Source organism: Phragmites australis, chromosome 22 (genome assembly GCF_958298935.1).
Source record: "Phragmites australis chromosome 22, lpPhrAust1.1, whole genome shotgun sequence".
Lineage (NCBI taxonomy): Eukaryota > Viridiplantae > Streptophyta > Magnoliopsida > Poales > Poaceae > Phragmites > Phragmites australis.
The window spans coordinates 2861712-2881847 of NC_084942.1; the positions used below are offsets into that span (position 1 = coordinate 2861712).

Genomic DNA, 20136 nt, shown 5'->3' on the forward strand with positions numbered 1-20136 from the left:
TCTTCCTCAAACTCTTCAGTCTCTAAAACACGACACATAAACACACAATTAAATACAAAATTACAAATAAATTTGAAATAAATATGAAACTGGTGTGAAAAGATAGAATTTGAATTTAGATGAATATCGGTGGAAGAATTATTAAAAACAGAGTTGAAACGGAGGAGATATGGGCTTTGGAAGCTGGCCGACAAATTAATTCAGAAAAAAAGAAAATTGGAGAATATTTCCTAGAATATTATCTGGAATATGGATTTTTGGGGGAAAAAGTAAAATGCTACTGTGTTGTGGACTTGGTTTAGGGATTTGGTGGACCAGAGGAACTCCAATCTATGGTCCATGGTGGGCCACGGGCGTGGATGTGTTGACGTGGTGGCTGACTGGGCTAAAGGGAGTGGGGCCGCTGACATGGCTGCCATGTGTCAGCACCAGGTGAATGGTTGCTAGGGTGGCGCAAAGATGGCGGCACCAAGGGATCCGCGGTGGGGGCTCGCTGGAGAGCTCATCGCCGCCGGTTCCCGACCGCGGGTTGGACTGAGAGATGGTCCAGGAGGACAAGCATGGCATGACGTAGCCAATGAGGGGCATCTCGATGGCGTACGGCGGTCGGAACAATGCCGTACCTCACCGGAGTTGAGAATGGCTGTGGCTAACGGGGAAAACCTGTGGAGAGGGGATTTGGCTCAGGATTTTGGGCGTCGGGAGTATGTATGTGGGGCGGGGAAGCTTTCTCTGCGCTTGGTTTGGCCGGTGGGGCATCCATGATGCCGGCGACGGAAGAGAGGGAGAGAGGCTAGGCAGAGGGGCTAGGGAGGTAGAGGGTGGTTAGATCAAGCTCTCTGTGAGGTCCAATTGGCCAACAACGGATCCCGTTAGTGGATCGACGACAATTTCCCTCGGTGGAGGGGAAATCAGCAAGAGAGAGAGAAAGGGAGGACAGAGAGGGCGGAGTTTGCCTTATGCTCAGTTGGGATGCGGTGGAGTGCGATGGAGCTCAGGCATGCCCTTTTATAGGAGGAGGGGGAGGATTGCCGCGGCAATCAGCTGGCAACACCGCGGAAGCCGACCGTGGCATGTGGCTGTTGGCAAAAGGCGGGACCGGTGTCAACTCTCGCCAGTTCTATCGCATGCACGAGTAAACATAGGGAGAGAGAGAGAGAGAGATAGAGAGAGAGAGGGCGGTGGAGAGCGGTGACTCGTTGTCGGTCGTACGCTGGGCGGTCCATGTGTGTGCTGTGCGCAGCAACCTCGCGGAGAGAGGTGGGAGGATAGGGCGGTATGGCAACCTATCGTGGTGGCAGTGGAAGTTGGGCTCGGCGGGGTTCGTGGTCAGTGAGCTCGGCGTGCGCGCGCGGCGAGAGAAGGATGATGACGGTGTTATGGACTGGGTCGGGGAGCGGGAGGGAAAGAGAGGGAGGGAGGGAGCGGGCTAGGAGGGCAAAAGCTGGCTGGAGGAAGAAAATGGGTCGGCCGGGGAAAAGGAAAAGGAAGAGTTGGCTGGGCTGAGAGAAACAGGTGGATTGAGCCCAAGAAGAGAAGAAAAGGTTTTGACTTTTGGAAATGTTTTGACCTAATTTTTAATTTGAGTTTTTTGAAAGCTAGGATTTTAAAATATATTACCTAATTATGTCAGATCCTGCCACACACATGATATGTGGTTGTATGATGGTCACTAGGTAGGATGTCACAAGTTCACAACGAATCGATCCTTATACGACAGGTACAAATATCTCCCAGCAAAAACACCACATAAATGAACATGCCCTAAGGTAGCCCATCGCGAGCGAAGCTGGGCGATGGTGGGTGGTTGGGTGGGAGTTAGGCTTGCCTCCCTTCTATTTGAATTTCAAACCAATCCAAGTCTAACATTGAAAAACAAGGTAAATTATTTTTAAAAAACTAACTGAGTGTCGTCCATTACAACAGGATCTTAAAATTTTACAATGTATAATAAACTGAAATGGCAGGCTATTTTGCACCACACAACATTCATATTACCAAGAAAAGTCACGACACTAACAAACAAGTGGGGCCCTCGCAGATTGATGCTGAGGCATGCTAATCCCTATTCCATCTAAATTGTGTTTAGTCTTCCCTTAATTTTGTTGTACTTGTACCTAACAGGTGTGGTAATCCATCCAATCTTTTCCCTTATTTTTGTTTAGTCCCCTCTTAATTTTCTAGGCTGAAAAGGTGTCCTCCTTAGACTGACATTGCTGCTAGGAATAAAAGAGGCTAACCCCCACTTTGAGTCTATATCCACTCTGGTGTAGCTATTAAGATGCTCCACTTCAAACATTTTAAGGGAAATTTAGCTGATGGACCATCAGTGATGGTCTTAATATTTCTATGAACTGAATAATAATTTTCTAGGCTATTTTTTGTTGTAATAGCTCAAAATTTAAAACTCGATATAATCATGGATTAAGAAATAATTAAAATTGCTTCTGGAATTTTCTTGGATTTTCTATGCATATCTGGAAACATTCAGAACATACATATGTTATTTGGTCTGGCTTCCATTTAGCAAATTGATAAACATATTGAACAAAATCGAGCCTTATTTCAACCAAAGTCAGCTGCTGCACTAAATGGGAAATTAATTGGCAAGAGCAATATGAAAAGTGATGAATAAACTATTTCTAAAATACAAAACAAATGAGAATGGAGCTTGAATATTCCGAGTATGGATAGGTAGGAGTACATGGATAGGCAGGAGCCGCATGTACAGTAGTAGACTGTGAAGAATTGCGATAATATAAGTTGTGGTTGAAGTTGCCTGAGCAAAATCCATGCTTAATTTTTTTTTTCAGTTGACATGGTAGAATTTGAATAAGAGCACTACAACACATCAGCCCACCCACCATATTCGCAGTTAAGTACCTTGGAATTCTCAACAGTAAGGAAAGAAGGAGGCTCAGTGAAACTAAAAAAAGGAAACACAAGTTCAAAGTATCGTAATCACATGCTAATCAACAAAGGGAAGAAATAATGCAAAAGATGTAATAAATGTTCCAATGTCAGATTCATCTTTCTCACCTCTTCCATGGAAATTTGAGCCTCTGAGTTTCAAAAGCCCATATTTCTCAGCTAACTCACAAAATCCTCTAGAATCAATTCAGTAACGTTATTTAGACATGATCAAGATATCCAGTCAACAAAAGGGCCAATATTGGTAACAAATAGAATTTTAGTGTGTGACCAAAGTCCTCGGCTCATTCATGACTAAGGGCCTGTTTGTTTGAGCTTCTACTTTTGGCTTTTTTTAAAAGCTGTGTTTTTGGTTTTTCTGAAAATCTATTTTTGAAAATAGGTTGTTGGTTTCTACAATAAATTTTTGACTTCTCAGCACATAACTTCTCAGAAAAGCCACTCTCAGCGAGCTTCTCAGCATCTAGTTCATTTTCCTCAGAAGCAGCTTCTGGCTTCTCCAGAAACCACTTCTCAGCAAACCTGTTTGTTCTGGCTTCTGGTTTCTGAACTTCTGACAGAAACAGAAGTCAGAAGCAGCTGGAAACAAACAGGCCCTAAGGTATAAGGCCATCTCCAGCAGATACTCTAAAAATTAATCCTCTATAACACTATTACAACATCCCTTAACACTATTACAGCATCCTCTATTTTTTTCATCTCCAGCAGCTACTCTATTTCCTACCTTTTATTCCTCTCTTCTTTTCCTCGGGTCCACACGCATACACTGTCAACAGTGATACAGACTCTCGTTGGAATCGGCATTTTTGCCGTCGCTCGCTCTAGTTCGAATCCCGGCCGTATCACTGTTCACCCCGAAGCCGTATCTGCTGGAGACGATTGCCGACGTCTGGAATCAGTATTTTTGTCGGTACAGTATTTTGAAGTGCCGATGCTGGAACCGCTGGAGAAGGCCTAAGAGACATACCATCAACCTTTCCATCGCTTCTATAGACCTCCAGACCACTAAGACCAGCACCTTTTAAGGCCCTGATAATTGCATCTGGGTTCTTCAATGCCCATGGATGGGCAGGAGCAGATATGCCCCCAGTACAACTAATCAACTGCACGACAGTCTCAACAAATGGTTCACTTTCTCTGCAGAAAATACAAGCCTTGTTATTAACCAAAGATTCTCGGCATAGAAAATGCTTATTTGAGATGAAGAATTACTGACAGCATATACCTACGATACACAGAGCCATCATCACCAAGGTACTTGTTGAATGCTTGTCTTACATTCTCCACATAACCCGCTTCAACCATAGCACTTGCTACATACAATCGATCAGGTGCCACTTCCTCACCAGCAATTTTGGTTACATGATCCCGCTTTATTGGCACCATTAGCCTATTTAGCTTCGCCAACATATTCTTTGCATGTAAGTACCACCTATCTCTAATGTGTCGATAGGATAATACCCAACTCATCAAACCTTGACAGCCTGATGAATTGAAATAGATAACTAGTTTCATGAGACTAAAAATAATGTTTTACTCGCAAAGGCAAAAGTATCATTTACAATCAATTAGGGTGCTCATATCCGAGATCACTTACCAGCGCCCTGCCTTGACCCAAGCGACCTGTCGATCTAGATCTACGAGACTTCAGGCTACGTCGAATTCTCGCACACCCATTTCTCCACCCCGGAACTAATCACCACGAATCGCAACAAAAAAAGCAAAAAAAAAAAATGACACCGCCCCCAAATCTTAACCAAATCAAACCAGGACCACCGGATCATCAAGCGCCACATGACGTAGTGTCGCATCGCCCCGCATCCACCCCGAGACCAAGCTCCTGCGGATCGGACAGACGCAACTATGTGCCTACAACCAAATCTAGGGTGCGATTAGAGGAAATGTACTGCAGCATGGGATCAGCCGGGTATAGCTCACTCACCAGGCGAACGAGCGGAGGGGAAGTGGTGGAGGATCGGTGCGGCGGTGTTGTGGTGGAGGGTCGAGAGCACCTCAAGCTTGCAATCGGGGCAAGGTCGGCGCGTGAGCGGACCGTGGCAATGACGTGGTGGTGGTGGGCCAGGACGGACACGCCGAACGATGAAGACGGAGGGAGGCTGTGCTGCTTCAATGGGTAGTGGCGCACGAGGTTACAGAGAGAGATGTGTAGAGGAGCGGTTTTGGAGAGAAACGATATAGGGAGCGGTTTCGGATAGGAGAGAAAGGAGAGTCTACGTCGCTGTGTATGGGCGGATGGGTCACGAAGACGAAGCGGAACGGGAGCAAAGAATCGAAACATGGCACGGAAGGGAGCAGAGGGAGCAGACACGTGAAAGATAGAATATCCTATTTTTTAAGTAATAAATATATAGATGAGATGGATTGACGGCCTCTTGGTTTCCAGCTGATACGTTTGACTTTGCCGATCCCTGAACCAGGATCCTCGATCATGTATTAGGTTCATGTGACTTGACTTGTTGTCTTCACTCGCCATGAATAGGTGTCATTCTCATCATGTGAGTGACAGTCTGACAGAGGCGGACAAGCTCGCCCAGAGAAACAACATTCCATTTGGTATCCTGCATTTGGACGATTTGTAGATATTCATAAATCTACTCCATTTCAATTTAATTAACTTAATTAAATTGAAGTAAAGTGAATTCACCCATCACCCCACACCCATCGCTGCGTTGGTGCCCATCCTGCTCGGACGACTGAGTCATTCGCCAACCACTCGTGACTGCAGCTGGATGGCGACACAAACACAAGGGGGTTCTCTATCGATCAATCCACCAACTCGAAGGGAACCAGCAAACAATCAGAAAGCATGCTGGTTTGCGTGGAGCGTCGTCATCAACAGACACATGCATGACCACAGCCTGAAAGCAAGCACGCTGAGCAAAACGGACGGTTCGTCTTGTCTCGTTCGCGATCCGACGGCCACCACGATCTCTCCTAGCCTTAAAACGGAAGCATCCTCGGCCCCGCCCGCTCCGCCCCGGCAGTTACCAACCACTCTGCAGTGCCGCCCGCCACCCTCGCCGTCCGTCGGCTCTCGCTTTTACTTGCTGCTCTGCTCCGCCCCCACCCCACACCCCTCTCTCTCTCTCTCTCTCTATCCTCCCAGGCTCCCACGCCGCGCACGCCTCACCGCGGATCGAGAGGGCTCCCCTCCCACTCCCAAATGGTGAGCGCGTCGAGCCTTCTCCTCCCATCCTCCGCGCGGGGCCTCGCCTCCTGCGTCTCCGACGGCGCCGTCCGCGTCGCGTGCACCACACCTTCCTCCACACTCACCTCCTCCACGGTCACCTCCTCCCACTCAACGCTCTCCGTCACCACCTCCTACCACGCCAATTCCTCGCCGCCCCTCCTCCGCCTCACCTGGTCCCACTCCCCCGTCGGGCCCCCCACCCTCTCCTTCGCCCCCTCCGCCTCCTCCCCCGCCGTGCTCCTCCGCCGCCGCAAAGGCACCCGCTCCCTCCCCTCCTCCTCGGACTCCTCACACCCCCCGCTCGCACTCTTCTGGGACCTCACCGCCGCGCGCTACGGCTCCGCTTCCCCGGAGCCGGTCTCCGGATTCTACTTCGTCGCCGTCGCCAACGCCGAGGTCGTCCTGACCGTCGGCGACCTCGCCGCCGAGTTCGTCAAGGCCAAGTTCGAGGGCCAGATCCCCAAGGCCCGCTTCCTCCCCGCCGCGCGCAGGGACTGCGTCGTGGCGCCCGCCGGCCACCACAAGCCGGCAGCGAATGCGATGCACACCGCGCGGGTCCGGTTCGCGGAGGGCGCGCCGGAGCACGAAGTCAGCGTCGGCTGCGCGGCCACCTCCGGAGGGGGCGAGGAGCTCTGGGTCAGCGTCGACGGGAAGCGAGCCGTGCAGGCGCGCCGGCTGCGCTGGAACTTCAGGGGGAACCAGACCGTCTTCGTTGACGGCTCGCCCGTCGACGTCATGTGGGACCTCCACGGCTGGTGGTTCCGGGACCCGCCGGGGTGCGCGGTCGTCATGCTCCGGGCAAGGAGCGCGCTCGAGAGCCGGCTCTGGCTGGGGGAGGAGGCCGCCGCGCCGGGGTTCTCGTTCGTCGTGCAGGCATTCAAGACTCCGCCTTGATCTCGAATTCTCGATGAGGTCAATGCTCACTACTTCCCCTGGTTACTTGTCCATTGACTTGAAAATCTGGTTGAATTTAGCAACCAAACCAGGAAGGGAATGGTTGGTGTTTACAGTTTAGACTTATAGATTAGTGGATCAAAATGTCAAATGAGTTTGGGAATACACCATAAAAATGTGGTATACAAAGAGAAGAGGAGAGAATGCTGTGTGTGGGATTATCTTCTTTCTTTTGCTCTTTTCCTCTTTTCCTGGTAATTTCAGCGATGTGTGCGTGCTGGTACAGTTAACAAAAGATCATACAACATCATAGAGTGTGTTCTCATTCAGCATTGCTGTCTGAGGTGTAGAATTACATATGAGATTATGGTGTGCTAGTCTAGTTTCTGCTTGTTGGTACACTAGAAATCAATGTTTACCGCAATTGCTTCTGCTCTTCGCCGTGCTTATGCAATTCATCAGTAACAGTGGTAGAAGTGATCTTGCGCCATTTCATACTGGTACAGTGGCACTGTCTCTATAATATGCGGTGCAATCGATGTCTGCTTAGATTCATGCACAATACCATCAAATATATTGCATGACTATTCTTTATGACACACTTGTGCTTCAGTTTAATTCTCAAGCACTGATTCCTGATATCCACCGCACGTATACAGATAGTATCAGCCTATCATATGATTGCCACGCCTTTCACGCTGCATATGTTGATCTGGGAACTAGACGCCATCTGTTTCCAGCATGCTGTTCTTTGGTCATGCAATTCCTACAGTTATACATTGATGTCCCTGTAGTAATTTATCGCCACTTGACCCTCTACGTTACAAAGTCTGACGAGGATCTCACCTTGGTGTTGGTCCCAAGCTGTCCTGGCACACAAGTGGAGGCGGTACGGTTTGCTTCTTCTTTCCAGATTCTACTCTCGTGAGAGCTTCACCTTTCCTGCTTCCTCTCACGAGAAAATGAGTTGTCTTAGATTCCGCATTCCTCGGTTTTGTTTTTTTGCTCTGGATTTATCTGCTACCTCATGCCAAATTGCCAATAGAATAGCAGAGGAAAGAGTATGATGGTGATATCACCCAACATGTGAGTGAGGTACCGTCTCCATCATCATCTCTATTACTCTATTTTCCAAGCAACCATGTTGATGTTGACACACTGCGACAAAATTGCCATTTCTTTTATTTCCCTTTCTTTTTGTTTCTTTGTACACATGCTACAACAGTGTGTATCTGATTAAACATGCTTAAACATGCATGATGCATCTGATTACGCAGCAGTATCTTTTACTTTGTCTCTGGATCTTAGCTACACCTTATCAAGAAATTGGTGCAAGAGTCTCAGGATCCAGATGATGGTTCTCGGCACGGCACGTCGGCGCTAATGGAATTTGGCCAACTTCATCTTGGTTGTGAGAGCTGTGGCCTGACTTGAGTTGGCTAAATGTATTGTTGCTTTCACGATTTATTGCTCATTGCTGTCAAGGTATGCAACGCATGGACTGATTAATGGTATCTGGTTTGTAGATGGCTAAATGTATAATGGTGTGCTGAGTTGATGCCAGTGTTCATACTGTTTCTGAAATATCTGCTGCCTTAATAGTAGCAGGCTTATCATTGATTCTTCATTCCAGCACGTCTGAAAATTTTAATTTCAGTGGTGAGCATCCAGGGAACTATGTTTGATAAGGTTAAGGCTTGCAAGTCTTGTCTAACTTCCCGGTTTATATGGGTATGATGGTGACTAGTGACTGTTGAGAAGTTGAGAGTGACGGGCTCAGTCTTGCATTTGATCACTCTCTTTATAGTCTATGGGCATTGTTGCTGGGGTGTACTACAATTCTACAGGTAGCCAATTTTACTGGCTGCACATATCTCTCAGTTGCAAGAATGGTTCAGTGGAAGTAGGGCTGGACGAAAAGCTCAAAGCTCGTGAGCCAGCTTAGTTCGGATAACGAGTCAAGCTAATATTTTAGCTCGTTTTGTTAATGAGCTAATATTTTAGCTTGTTTTGTTAATGAGTTAGCCTGAGCTAGCTCGCGAGCCAGGCCCTGTTAGCCGGCCCACCCGAGGCATGAGGCTTAAGCACTGCTCTACGTGACCACATCCTAACTCAACGCGAGTCACTCGACGAATCGACAATGTCCTTTTCCTTAGCCGCTGTCGCCTCCAGTCCTCGACGATGTGCCGCTTGGAGCCTTTGATGTTGGCACGTCGTGCTGCCTAGAGCCCTCGACGTTGCACCGCCTAGCCCCTAACACCCGACGTGGTCATATGGGGTCTGATTGTGTTGTCTGTCACATTGTCAGGTTCCATTATATAATTGTGTTGTTTGTCACATTATTGTTGGCAATTGCATATTTGTTTATTAATCATTGTGTTGAATTTGTGTATATCCAATTGGTGTTGGTGTAGTTGCCACTCCGAAGATCAGGGAGTTGATGAAGGTGGATAGGTTCATAAATGGTGTTGATGCCGTACACGACGTTGTAGCACAACATGTTGTAATACAGCTCGCCCCAAGGGCACATGCAACTCAATGTGTTAAGCAGGGCCGTGTTGGTGATCGCCGGGGACAACTGCGACAGTGACAACTATATCTAGCTCGCGATCTAGATCGAGCCGAGCCTATCTTTTAGCTCGTTTCTACAATGAGCTAAGCCGAACCAGCTTGTTATCCACCCCTAAGTGGAAGCAATTGGAAAGTTGAACAACTATCAAATCGCCGCCCATGATATGTATAGATATAGCGGTGGCAAATATTATATCCACACTAATTATCTCGTGTCACTGAAGTATGCAATGGCTCGTGAGTTTTCTGCATGACGATTGCGAAAGACTGAAGTATGCAATGGCTCGAAAATTTTCTTCATGAAGATTGCGAAAGTATGCATTATACGTAGGGTGACCATTATCCCATTACCGTAGATTATTATCGTGCAAAAGAAAGTTCTTGATTATAACTGCAAAAATAGCAAAATGTCAATAAGGGTGAGATGATGATCCTAAAATTTCAGTATTTCACATGCTTCTAGCTGGTGCCTTCTAGCCTTTTTTTTTCCCACTTTCATTTGAAAACTCAAAGGTTGTACACTACTAGCAAAATTGCTCGCACAAGTTGGGGGGCTAGATTTGAGATTAATTATTTCCTTCCCTACAGAGTTGAAGAGAATTAATTAAACTCCATAAATCAAGGGCCTAGGTGGGGAGGGGAAACACTATCCGGAAGCTCTGAGCCATTAAATGGTACGATAGACTATAAAATCAATCTAGACTGTTGGATGGAATCAATCAGATGGTGCAAATTGATCTGTGTACACTAAACAGATAGATGTAGGAAAGCAAACAACCCGTGCTTTTTACATTATTATTATTCATTTGAAAACTCAAAGGTTATACATAACTAGCAAAATTACTCGCAAGTTACGGGGCTAGATTTGAGATTAATTATTTCCTTCCCTACAGAGTTGAAGAGAATTAATTAAGCTCCATAAATCAAGGGCCTAGGTGGGGAGGGGAAACACTATCCGAAACCTCTGAGCCATTAAATGATACGATAGACTACCAAATCAATCTAAACTGTTGGATGGAATCAATCAGACGGTGCAAATTGATCTGTGTATACTAAACGGGTGAACGTAGAAAAGCAAAGAACCCATGATTTTTACATTATTATTATTCATTTGAAAACTCAAAGGTTATACACTACTAGCAAAATTGCTCGCACAAGTTGCGGGGTTAGATTTAAGATTAATTATTTCCTTCCCTACATAGTTGAAGAGAATTAATTAAGCTCCATAAATCAAGGGCCTAGGTGGGGAGGGGAAACACTATCCGAAAGCTCTGAGCCATTAAATGGTACGATAGACTACCAAATCAATCTAGACCGTTGGATGGAATCAATCAGATGGTGCAAATTGATCTGTGTACACTAAACGGGTGGATATAGGAAAGCAAACAACCCGTGCTTTTTACATTATTATTATTCATTTGAAAACTCAAAGGTTATACACTACTAACAAAATTGCTCGCACAAGTTACGGGGCTAAATTTGAGATTAATTATTTCCTTCCCTATAGAGTTGAAGAGAATTAATCAAGCTCCATAAATAAAGGGACTAGGTGGGGAGGGGAAACACTATCCGAAAGCTCTGAGACATTAAATGGTGTGATAGACTATCAAATCAATCTAGCCTGTTGAATGTAATCAATCAGATGATGCAAATTGATCTGTGTACACTAAACGGTGGATGTAGGAAAGAAAACAACCCGTGCCTTTTACATTATTATTATTATTATTATTATTATTATTATTATTATTATTATTATTAAGTAATAAGTATAGAGTATGGAAAGATAAAGCTCCATCATTTCTAAAAATGAAAACGAAATAAAGGGAGGACCAGAGGGATAAACACGGCTCCTATTTGGGAAATTTAAATTCCTCTTCCCGTGGAGTTTAAATGGCCGTGTAAATGCCTTCACAGGAAGGCGCTGACATCTCACTAAAGACGGCAACAAGTAGAGATTACCTGTGGGTAAGAAACCTGACAGGTGCGGTTTAGGTTTCAATGTTTGTCCGTGGATGTGGGTTTGATCTAAATTTGATAGGCAAAAGGTCAGGAGCAAGGAAAAAACATATGTACCCGTGAACCCATAAACTCATTGCAATCAACTTATTTATGGGTCTAACTCATCATTAAGTATATAAGCTAGGAGCTTAGTTATATAAATTCACCATAATTATCCGCAACCTTGTGCTATGGGCCGGCATACGGACACGTCCACAGATACAAGATGCATACCCGTGACGGATAACAGGTGCAGATACAAGTTTAGGTATAAGCTTGCGGTACGGATCTGGGCAGCCTCTACCCACCAGTATTTTATCCGTTGCCATCTTTACATCTCACTGTTTACCAATGTACCAGCAACTACTGTGCTACCGAACTTAGTGATTGCCAGACCTGATTTTGCCAAAGTTTAAAGCACGAGTGCACGATCGAGTAATAAAAATCGATTAGGAATCCATCGTAAACACCGAAAAGAGAGAAATTACAAGTGACAGAAGTAGTTACTGCCAGAAAGATCACCAAACTTTATTCCACAGATAACAAAACGAGGCTTTGAACGGAACGCACGGAATATAGATTTGCCTTACAGCTACACCAGAGAGCAGAACAGAACAAGCAATTTAGGAGGCTGAGGTACATCACTCACAGCTGCATATAAATGGATATGCTACCTGAAAACGCGCCATGCATGCGATGGTTGGCATGCAGCTGCATGCTTCGTCTTCACGGATGCTGGGCTAGATCATGCCGGTAGAGGAGGCGGTGGCTTGGCGACGACGACGGGGAAGTCGACGACGACGACCTTCTCGAGTGCGGCCATGAACGTGCCGGCGAACGCGGCGTGCCTCTCGTGGCTCATGTACCTCGTCAGGTCGTCAGCGGAGGCGAAGGTCAGCGAGAAGACATGGGTGAAGCCCTGCGTCAGCATCTCCTGGTTCAGCACGTCCTGACCCCTGCAAACAGTTGCAGCATGGAGATGATGAACACATTGCAATATCTAGCCGTAGCTCGTCGCTCTTTTAGCTACTGACACTCGTGATCCTGCTGGGCATGGCTCTACTTGAGAGCAAGCAAATCAAGATCGTCAGTGAAGTAAGAGACCTTTCTGTTTTTCTGAAGTCGGACTAAACAAAAGAGTAGAGAACATTCAGACTTCATTTTTTTCCCTTTCTCTTGACAGAAATTCAGACTTGTACCTTACGTTTGGTCTCCAGTTTTACCCTACCGTGAAACACAGAAACCTACTGATCCTAGCTCCACAGCAGAAAAGGAAGCGCAAAAGCAAACGCATCAAATGTGTATATATATACCACTCGAATGATTTCACCATGTCCATCTCCGAGACAAGCTCGGCCATGCCTTTCAGAAGGTCGTCCACCACGACGCCCTCCTTGAACTTCACCAGGCACAGGTGCTTGACCTCCCCCATGGCGCGCACCCGAGCCCCGGAAAGCGCAGAGCTAGCTCCCCCCCCCCCCTCCTCTTCCAGTGGCTTTTCGGCGGGCGGGCGAGGGAGCGTGCGTGCGGTGCGATCGATCGTGGCGCCATGATGCTCGCCAATTTAAGGGCGGAGACGGAGTACCGACAGGGATCAGTGGATCACTGTAAAGCTTGTTACGGCTTTGATCGGCAGCACACTGGACTGAGTCATTTCGGCACAGTCCCGGAGAACTATTGCAATTGCAAACAGTGTTAGGGCATGTTTTTTAAGTTTTGGACCGTGAGAATATACTGTAGAATCTGTAGGAGCTCTATGTTACCGGATTATGTATTATGAGTTTTTTTAAGTACAATTTGATTTGTGGATTGTGAAAATTAGTTTTTATATCGTGGTCGTTTGCTTTTGTTTTTGGGGTTAGAATCCATAATCAGAATAAAAAACAAACATGGCCTTACCTAGATACGGAAATAGGCGTTGAATCCGGCTCGGATTCGTATGTCCGATTTGGTAAAAAAATAGATACACGAAATACCACTCGAAATCCAATACAGGTGTCGGAGACCAGCTCAAATTCAAGATGTTTGATCCGGTAAAAAAATTGAACACGGATATCCACGTGACACCGATTACAAGAAGGTGAAAGCAGCTATGTGCTCGACGATTCTAATTCACGCGCTGGAGATGAGAACTGGCATCCCCTTCTCGACAACCCCTCCTATTTTCTTTTTTGGAAAGTTTTTTCCCTCCGCGTATTTCTTTTTCAAAAATTTTGTAAAAAAATTTTTCTGTCAAAACTTTTGAGAGAAAACTAACGAGAAAACATTAATAAGAAAAAGATTCGCACGAAAAAAGTTTACACGAGAAGATTTTGGTTTAAAAGTTTTGAAAAAAATAACAATTTTTTTTGGCTCAACTGAGCCTCACGCGCTCGCAGAACAGGATTTTCTCGTGCTGCTGCCGGTTTGAGCATACAGTTAGATCTAGGTTAGCGTGGATCATGATTGGACTGACCGACAAGGACGTACGACGGTGCGTGGGCAGCCATATGCTGCTCTTCCGCCGCAGGAGGCCCCTCCAGGATTGGGTCTGCTTTCCGCAGAGATATCATCGTCTCAACTTTACCTCCCGATCTGATCTACCTTGGATCAGAATTATTCAGCTTTGTGCTGGCTGCCACCCACCAAAATAGGACATAGATCATGTTTTACCAGTTCATCTCGGATTCAGAAACCAATTGGGACAGTTTACCATGGGGGCCTAGGACTTACGAAAAAACCATCCAAAATGCTGTCAGTTAATCTCCAGCATAGAACCATGTCAATTTCAAGTGCTCTCATCACATGGAACTAATCAAGATACCCTTCTTCCTATTTGCTGATTGCAACAGGTACTGGCTTTTCGCAAATGTGCTGTCGCTGTAACAATCATCTCTGTGGGATACCAGTATACCACAATTAGCTGTTTTGAGTACGACTAAAAATGAAATTTGCTTTTTTTTGGTCCAACAAGAAACCCGAATGATTTCTCATATTTACACCAAACCCCTCGAAGCTAACCTATAACAGCCATCCACCTGTGTAGATGTTTTTCACTTTACAGGTAATAACTGGCCTTGCAGACTGCACAAAAGAAACTCCAACCAGCCATTTGCAGGGGTCCTTCCTGGGTAGATCACTCCACCTGCTTTCTTACTGTTTGGCTGTTGTTTTCACGAGGGGAGTCTCCCAGACGCTGTCTGATTCTCCTGGTCGGGTTCATGTCTAAGAATCTCTGATGCCCTTGATGAATGCCCTGTGCTAACAAATAGGCAGTGACATGGATCTGATCTTGACGCTCGTGGAGAACATGGAGGGCTTATCACTACACTAGGGAGAGGAGGCGGCGCAGCGTGTGTGCTATCAGGGTTATCACGTAATGAGATTCTACAGACCGGGCAGGTTGAGTTCTGTTCCAGCCACATATCTATACAGGCCATGTGGAAATTATGACAGCAGGAAGGAAGAATGCGTAGCACATCTTTCTCTTCATATTCTGCAAGACAGATGATACACCTGCAAATAATACACGGACACTTCAGTTTCTAGGTTTAGTGTAATCAGACTGTTACAAAAAATATCAACAGAAAACAGGAACAACAATAAGAATATGTCAGCAGAGTTAATAATAGGGTGTCATGTTCACTTTTGATGCAAGAAAAAATATGTCAGGCATAGTTACTCTTGTATAAGAAAGGAAACAACAACATCACTATGATTAAAACTAGCATCTTTGACAGCATTTGACGGGAAACTGTTTTTCTTCCACAATTTACCATTTGATGGTCTTTTTTTCCTTTTTGAAATATCAGCAAAGCATAAAATTGGAAGACACACAAGCATGGTACAAATCAACTTGTGTAGATAAAAGAGGCACTCAGCTGGAATAACAGGGGACAAAATATTTAGGATTTTACCATGACAAAATTTTCAGATTATGTTTCATGATAATGTACACAAAGTGATCCATGCAACTAGGTTCAAGCACAATTTAATAGCTAGAATGCATCCAACCAAGGACTTGTCAATCCAAGCCCTATTTCTGTCTCATCAAGCACAGGTGAGGTCAATGACAATGCTACATAATTCCTCCCTATTATATTTTCAGGAACAGTTAACTAATTGTACTCAATTTTGATGTGATTGATCAAGTAATATCCACTAGCAATGCAAGCTTAGAGACATAATGATTCAATAGTCAGTTTGCAGCTGAGCACAACAATCAAGACGTCGGTACTATAAAACCGCACCGTTACTCTTTTTTTTGTGATAAAGGAAGCTTTATTGACTCTTATCGTTACATCAAGGTGATACAACCTATAAGAGTTCACTTCTGGCTTCTGCATAGCACACGGATGCACACAGCCAAAAGCAAAACAAACATAAAAGAACCAACTCACGGTCTATTACGGAGCATCAATCCGAAGTCTAGAATGCCATCCAAACCGGGTAAAAATCTCCTTGACCGCCCTTTCCATGAGAATATCCTATTTAGGCACTAATATCCTCAAGGACACCTTTTTCGGAACTAAATATCTATCAACATCCTCAAGAACAACTTATTTGGTACTAAAAATCTATCAACATCCTCAATGACAACTTATGTGGTACTAAAAAACTAATCAATATCCTCAATGACAACCTTTTCGGTGCTAAAATGCAATCTCCTAATGTGTTGCTGCTTCTTCATGATCTAACAGTACATTAAGCAAGCACAGACTTGCCAAAGAGCAAGATGGAAAATGTTAGGACAACACCTAGTGTAGTACTGCATTTTAGAAAATAAGTTGCCATTAACTAACAGTGAGTAAGGCTTAGTCATGATTTCTCCCTTGGTTTAGTTCAGTAAGTAAAATTAACTAAAAATATCAGTTCCATATGATGAGAACCCAGGAGAACATATATTAGCTTATACCATGTAACCAACTTCGAAATCCAACAACTACGAACAGAACCATACCATATTCCCAGTCCCATCCCAGAAGAGTACAAGTATACTCAGCAAACATAAGAGTAAAAGCACTTCCCACACATCTAATCTTTAGAGAAAACCAGACAAACATAACAGCAGTGTCCAGAAGAATCCAACTAAACGCTGATAGTGACATTGACATCCGCCAAAACGTCTAATTTCTAATCCTATTTTATAACTGGAGGGGGAGAGATCTCCACTGAGCCCTTTCGGGCGCCCTCGCAACAACAAGCCGGCATGAAGTTCCATTCAAACTGCAGTTTCGAATGCGACCGTGAAGCTGACCGCGCGCTAAGCAGAAGCACGGTCACGGAGTAGATTGAGAGCTTAGATTGCACGGAGTGCTACAGTAGTGATGTGTCGTACGAACACAGATTGGAATCGCTAATTGCCAGCTCAGGGGCGACGAATCGCGATCGGCACAGGCAAATCCACCGGTAAGAGAACTTACTGGGAGTCGGCGTCGGAGGCGCCCGAGCCGCGGGGGCCACCGGCGAAGGCGCGGGTGGGGAAGGCGGCGACTGATGCGGGATCGAGCCCCCCGCCACCGCCGCCTGCGGCCGGGCGGGCGACGTGGACGGCGAAGGAGTAGCCGGCCACGGCGTACTGCGGGAGGGCGGGGGAGCGGCGAGAGCGGGAGCGCCGGCGGCGGAGGAGGGCGCAGACGAGGCGGAAGCAGACGAAGACGATGAAGATGACGCTGAAGCAGAATCCCGCCAGCGTCAGCGCCATGCTCGCCGACACGCCGGGCGCCATCGGGCCCCGAGGCGGTGGCGGGCGGGGGCCTCTCTCTCCTCTCAGAGAAGCGAGAAGCCTCTCTCTCTTCTCTCTCTCGTATCGGTAGTGGTGTGTCGATGCCGTTTGACTGTATTTTTTGGAATCATTTTAGAAAGATATTTGCGAGATATTATCTATATTATTTATTTTACGATTTAATAATTAGACTAAGAAAAGAATGAATATATATTATAAGAAAGAGAGTCTTTATAGGATAGGTGGGTCAGAGAATTTGCTTTTTTTTAGCCTATCTATCCGTTCCGTTCCGTTGGGTCGAGTGAATGGAATTTCGATCTGTCCATTCCATTGCGGATGGATCGGAACGGTCGTGAGGAATGGCGTGACGCGATTTAAGACCACGCGGGATTCCTGGTGCGGATGAAAATTTTCTAGTGAAGAGATTTTTTTTGTTCTTTTCAATGTTTTAATGGTTTTTTTTCAGTTCCGTCACTTAAGGATTTTCAGAGTTATTCTTTTCAGAACGGAATTCTCTCTCCTATCCTTTTGCAACGAGAAGCTGTTAGACATGAGAAAAAATAAAAGGAATAAGAACGATGAAGAGAATTGAGAAGGAAACGAAATGAAGAGAATATAGTTAAAGATGGTTACTGCGTTCCATTTTATGCTACTGCTATAGCTCATTATTTTTTATTAAAATATATTTATAGAAATTATTAGATATATGATATTATAAAAATATTTTTAAGATAAATTTATATCACTGATTTTATTTTTTAAACTAATATTTTAAAAACTTTTATCAGTCAAAAATTTAAAATTTAATTAATTTTTTTAAAATGATATATATTTATAACTAAAGAGAGTATATACTAATTATATGAACCTAGTATGACTTTAGGATAAGAAAGGGACGTTTATCTCGAAAAAGAAGAGAGAAGAAAAGGTTATCACGTGCATTTGTCAACCTAGATAAGTAGCGGAAATATATCAGTTGCAGCATGTGGATTGATCGATGGAACATGAATAAAAAAAATGTGAGGCAACGACATCAAGTTATTAAAAGAACAAAAAAAGTTATTAAAAGAACAAAAGCACATTGGAAACTGTTCCGATACGATTATGACTAGGAGCAAAAAGAAAGAAAAAAAACAGCAATGGAGATGCGGGGTATCGATCCCCGTACCTCTCGCATGCTAAGCGAGCGCTCTACCATCTGAGCTACATCCCCGGATGAAATTCTGAGGACACCATATAAATATAACTATGAAGTAAACCCTGAAGCCCAGACCAAACATTCTGGCCGCTGTATCATCTTCACATCTTGCAGGCCCATGAACTACTTGGTGTTTTGGCAATTATAGCCGCTTGAGATCAGAGTCGCAGGCTCGTTTGGACTCGAATTCGAGCCTTTGTACTTGACCGATCATCAACAATTGAATCGATGCGATCTTTTATAAGTAGTAGCTCAAAGTATCCTGCATCAATACCACAAACACTCTGCTAGCCTGCTGCTGCACTTAAGTAACTGAAAACCACAGCGGAAGGAGAGATTTTGAGCTCCAAAGATATCCGTAGTCCTGTCGCACGGGTCTGGAATATAGATCTCAAGTACATGATCAATTGACTGTTGTTGTTTCAAATTTTTTTAGATAATGGAAGGAGTTCAAAAAAACCTACTACGATTTTGATGTAGGGAATTTTTATAGTAACATATTGGTTGCATTTCTAGATATTGCTACAAAAGGAAACACTAAGGAAAGATATTTTAAATGCATGTCACTATTTAGAGGTGGTGATCATGCAAATCTTCGTCAAGAATGAGTGGACGTATAATCATAGGCTATGTGATTAATGTTATTTTTTATTTTTTCGTTGTTTCCTTCACGATGAAGCGATGTAATGATGAATACAGATTGTATGCATGGGGGATGCAAAAAGTCTTTTGTTAAAAACAATATCATTATGATAGAACTATATAAACTAAAAAAATGGTATCCATCCCTACTAAAAACCGTGATTTAGCAGTAGCTTCCCTTATTCTTAGTCAATTTCCCATTATATAACACATACTGTTAGGTTTTGGATTCTCAAGTCAATAGTAATTATATGCTAAATGGATCTAGCAAAATGACACTAAAAGAACAGATGTTGTATGCTTTCATTATGGTTGCAAAAACAACATTTTAAACTACCATTATAATTTCTTTTGATCAAAATAATATCTCTACATAAGTACTACAAGATCAAAATAACATATTTATATAAGTACCACAAGAAAACATTAATCTTGAGCGGAAGCTTAAGTTTCTATAAACCTCTTGCTATGACCGGTATGAGTTGTGTTATTATTTGTTTGTATATGGAATGGATCGAAAATTTTGCACTCTCATACAACCCCATTTAGAAATATCCCGTCCTTGGTATAATTGAACATGAACTCATTTGAACACTATATTATACCAAACGGTTTATTTATCTCCAATAATTAATTTACAGAACACGGTATGGATCTCATAACTTTGTGTCTGCAGATGAAAAGGTTTCCGATTCTGCAGGTACACTCACATGCTGCTGCATTCGTGTCAGGAGGCGAGCAGGGCGAGGGTGACTTGGCGGAAACCAGCAGGACAGGATGATGCTTGCAGGGAATTCAGTGAGGGACATGCCTAGGCTGATAGAACGTTCCTGCGTTCCATCGATTTGCTCGTCTTTTTTGTCCCGCTGCTTCACAAAGTGAAGCTGATTGGGCCGCATTGGGCGACATTGCTCAGTTCGCTTCATCGTAACAAGGAAGATGGCAATTGGGCCCCCACACAATCACGGGGCCTTCCCTGGGTAAGCG

General features: G+C 44.5%; 3 protein-coding genes and 1 non-coding gene across 4 annotated transcripts; 1 reads left to right on the forward strand and 3 right to left on the reverse strand.

The window, feature by feature from the left end:
* The first annotated feature begins 5813 nt into the window (after nt 1–5813).
* On the forward strand, nt 5814–8224 carry LOC133904373 (uncharacterized). The gene has a single exon (XM_062345839.1). The coding sequence runs from the start codon at nt 6116–6118 to the stop codon at nt 7034–7036; it is 921 nt and encodes a 306-aa protein (XP_062201823.1). The 5' UTR covers nt 5814–6115; the 3' UTR covers nt 7037–8224.
* Nucleotides 8225–12041: 3817 nt separating this feature from the next.
* LOC133905051 (stress-response A/B barrel domain-containing protein At5g22580-like) lies at nt 12042–13129 on the reverse strand. The gene is made up of 2 exons (XM_062346747.1): nt 12919–13129; nt 12042–12561 (listed from the first exon to the last, which is right to left on the reverse strand). The coding sequence occupies exons 1-2, from the start codon at nt 13035–13037 to the stop codon at nt 12351–12353; spliced, it is 330 nt and encodes a 109-aa protein (XP_062202731.1). The 5' UTR covers nt 13038–13129; the 3' UTR covers nt 12042–12350.
* Nucleotides 13130–14390: 1261 nt separating this feature from the next.
* On the reverse strand, nt 14391–17426 carry LOC133905574 (RING-H2 finger protein ATL39-like). The gene is made up of 2 exons (XM_062347399.1): nt 17008–17426; nt 14391–15100 (listed from the first exon to the last, which is right to left on the reverse strand). Exons 1-2 carry the CDS (start codon nt 17310–17312, stop codon nt 14758–14760), a joined length of 648 nt encoding a protein of 215 aa, XP_062203383.1. The 5' UTR covers nt 17313–17426; the 3' UTR covers nt 14391–14757.
* Nucleotides 17427–18449: 1023 nt separating this feature from the next.
* TRNAA-AGC (transfer RNA alanine (anticodon AGC)) lies at nt 18450–18522 on the reverse strand. Its single transcript has one exon. It is a non-coding gene; the product is annotated as a tRNA-Ala (tRNA).
* Between the last annotated feature and the right edge of the window lie 1614 nt (nt 18523–20136).

Coding starts and splice junctions, on each gene's coding strand:
- LOC133904373 (XM_062345839.1), top strand. CDS start 6,116: ATGGTGAGCGCGTCGAGCCTTCTCCTCCCATCCTCCGCGCGGGGCCTC.
- LOC133905051 (XM_062346747.1), bottom strand. CDS start 13,037: ATGGGGGAGGTCAAGCACCTGTGCCTGGTGAAGTTCAAGGAGGGCGTC. Junction 12,562..12,918: donor ATGGTGAAATCATTCGAGTG/GTATATATATAC, acceptor AACTGTTTGCAG/GGGTCAGGACGTGCTGAACC.
- LOC133905574 (XM_062347399.1), bottom strand. CDS start 17,312: ATGGCGCCCGGCGTGTCGGCGAGCATGGCGCTGACGCTGGCGGGATTC. Junction 15,101..17,007: donor GCCTCCGACGCCGACTCCCA/GTAAGTTCTCTT, acceptor TATTATTTGCAG/GTGTATCATCTGTCTTGCAG.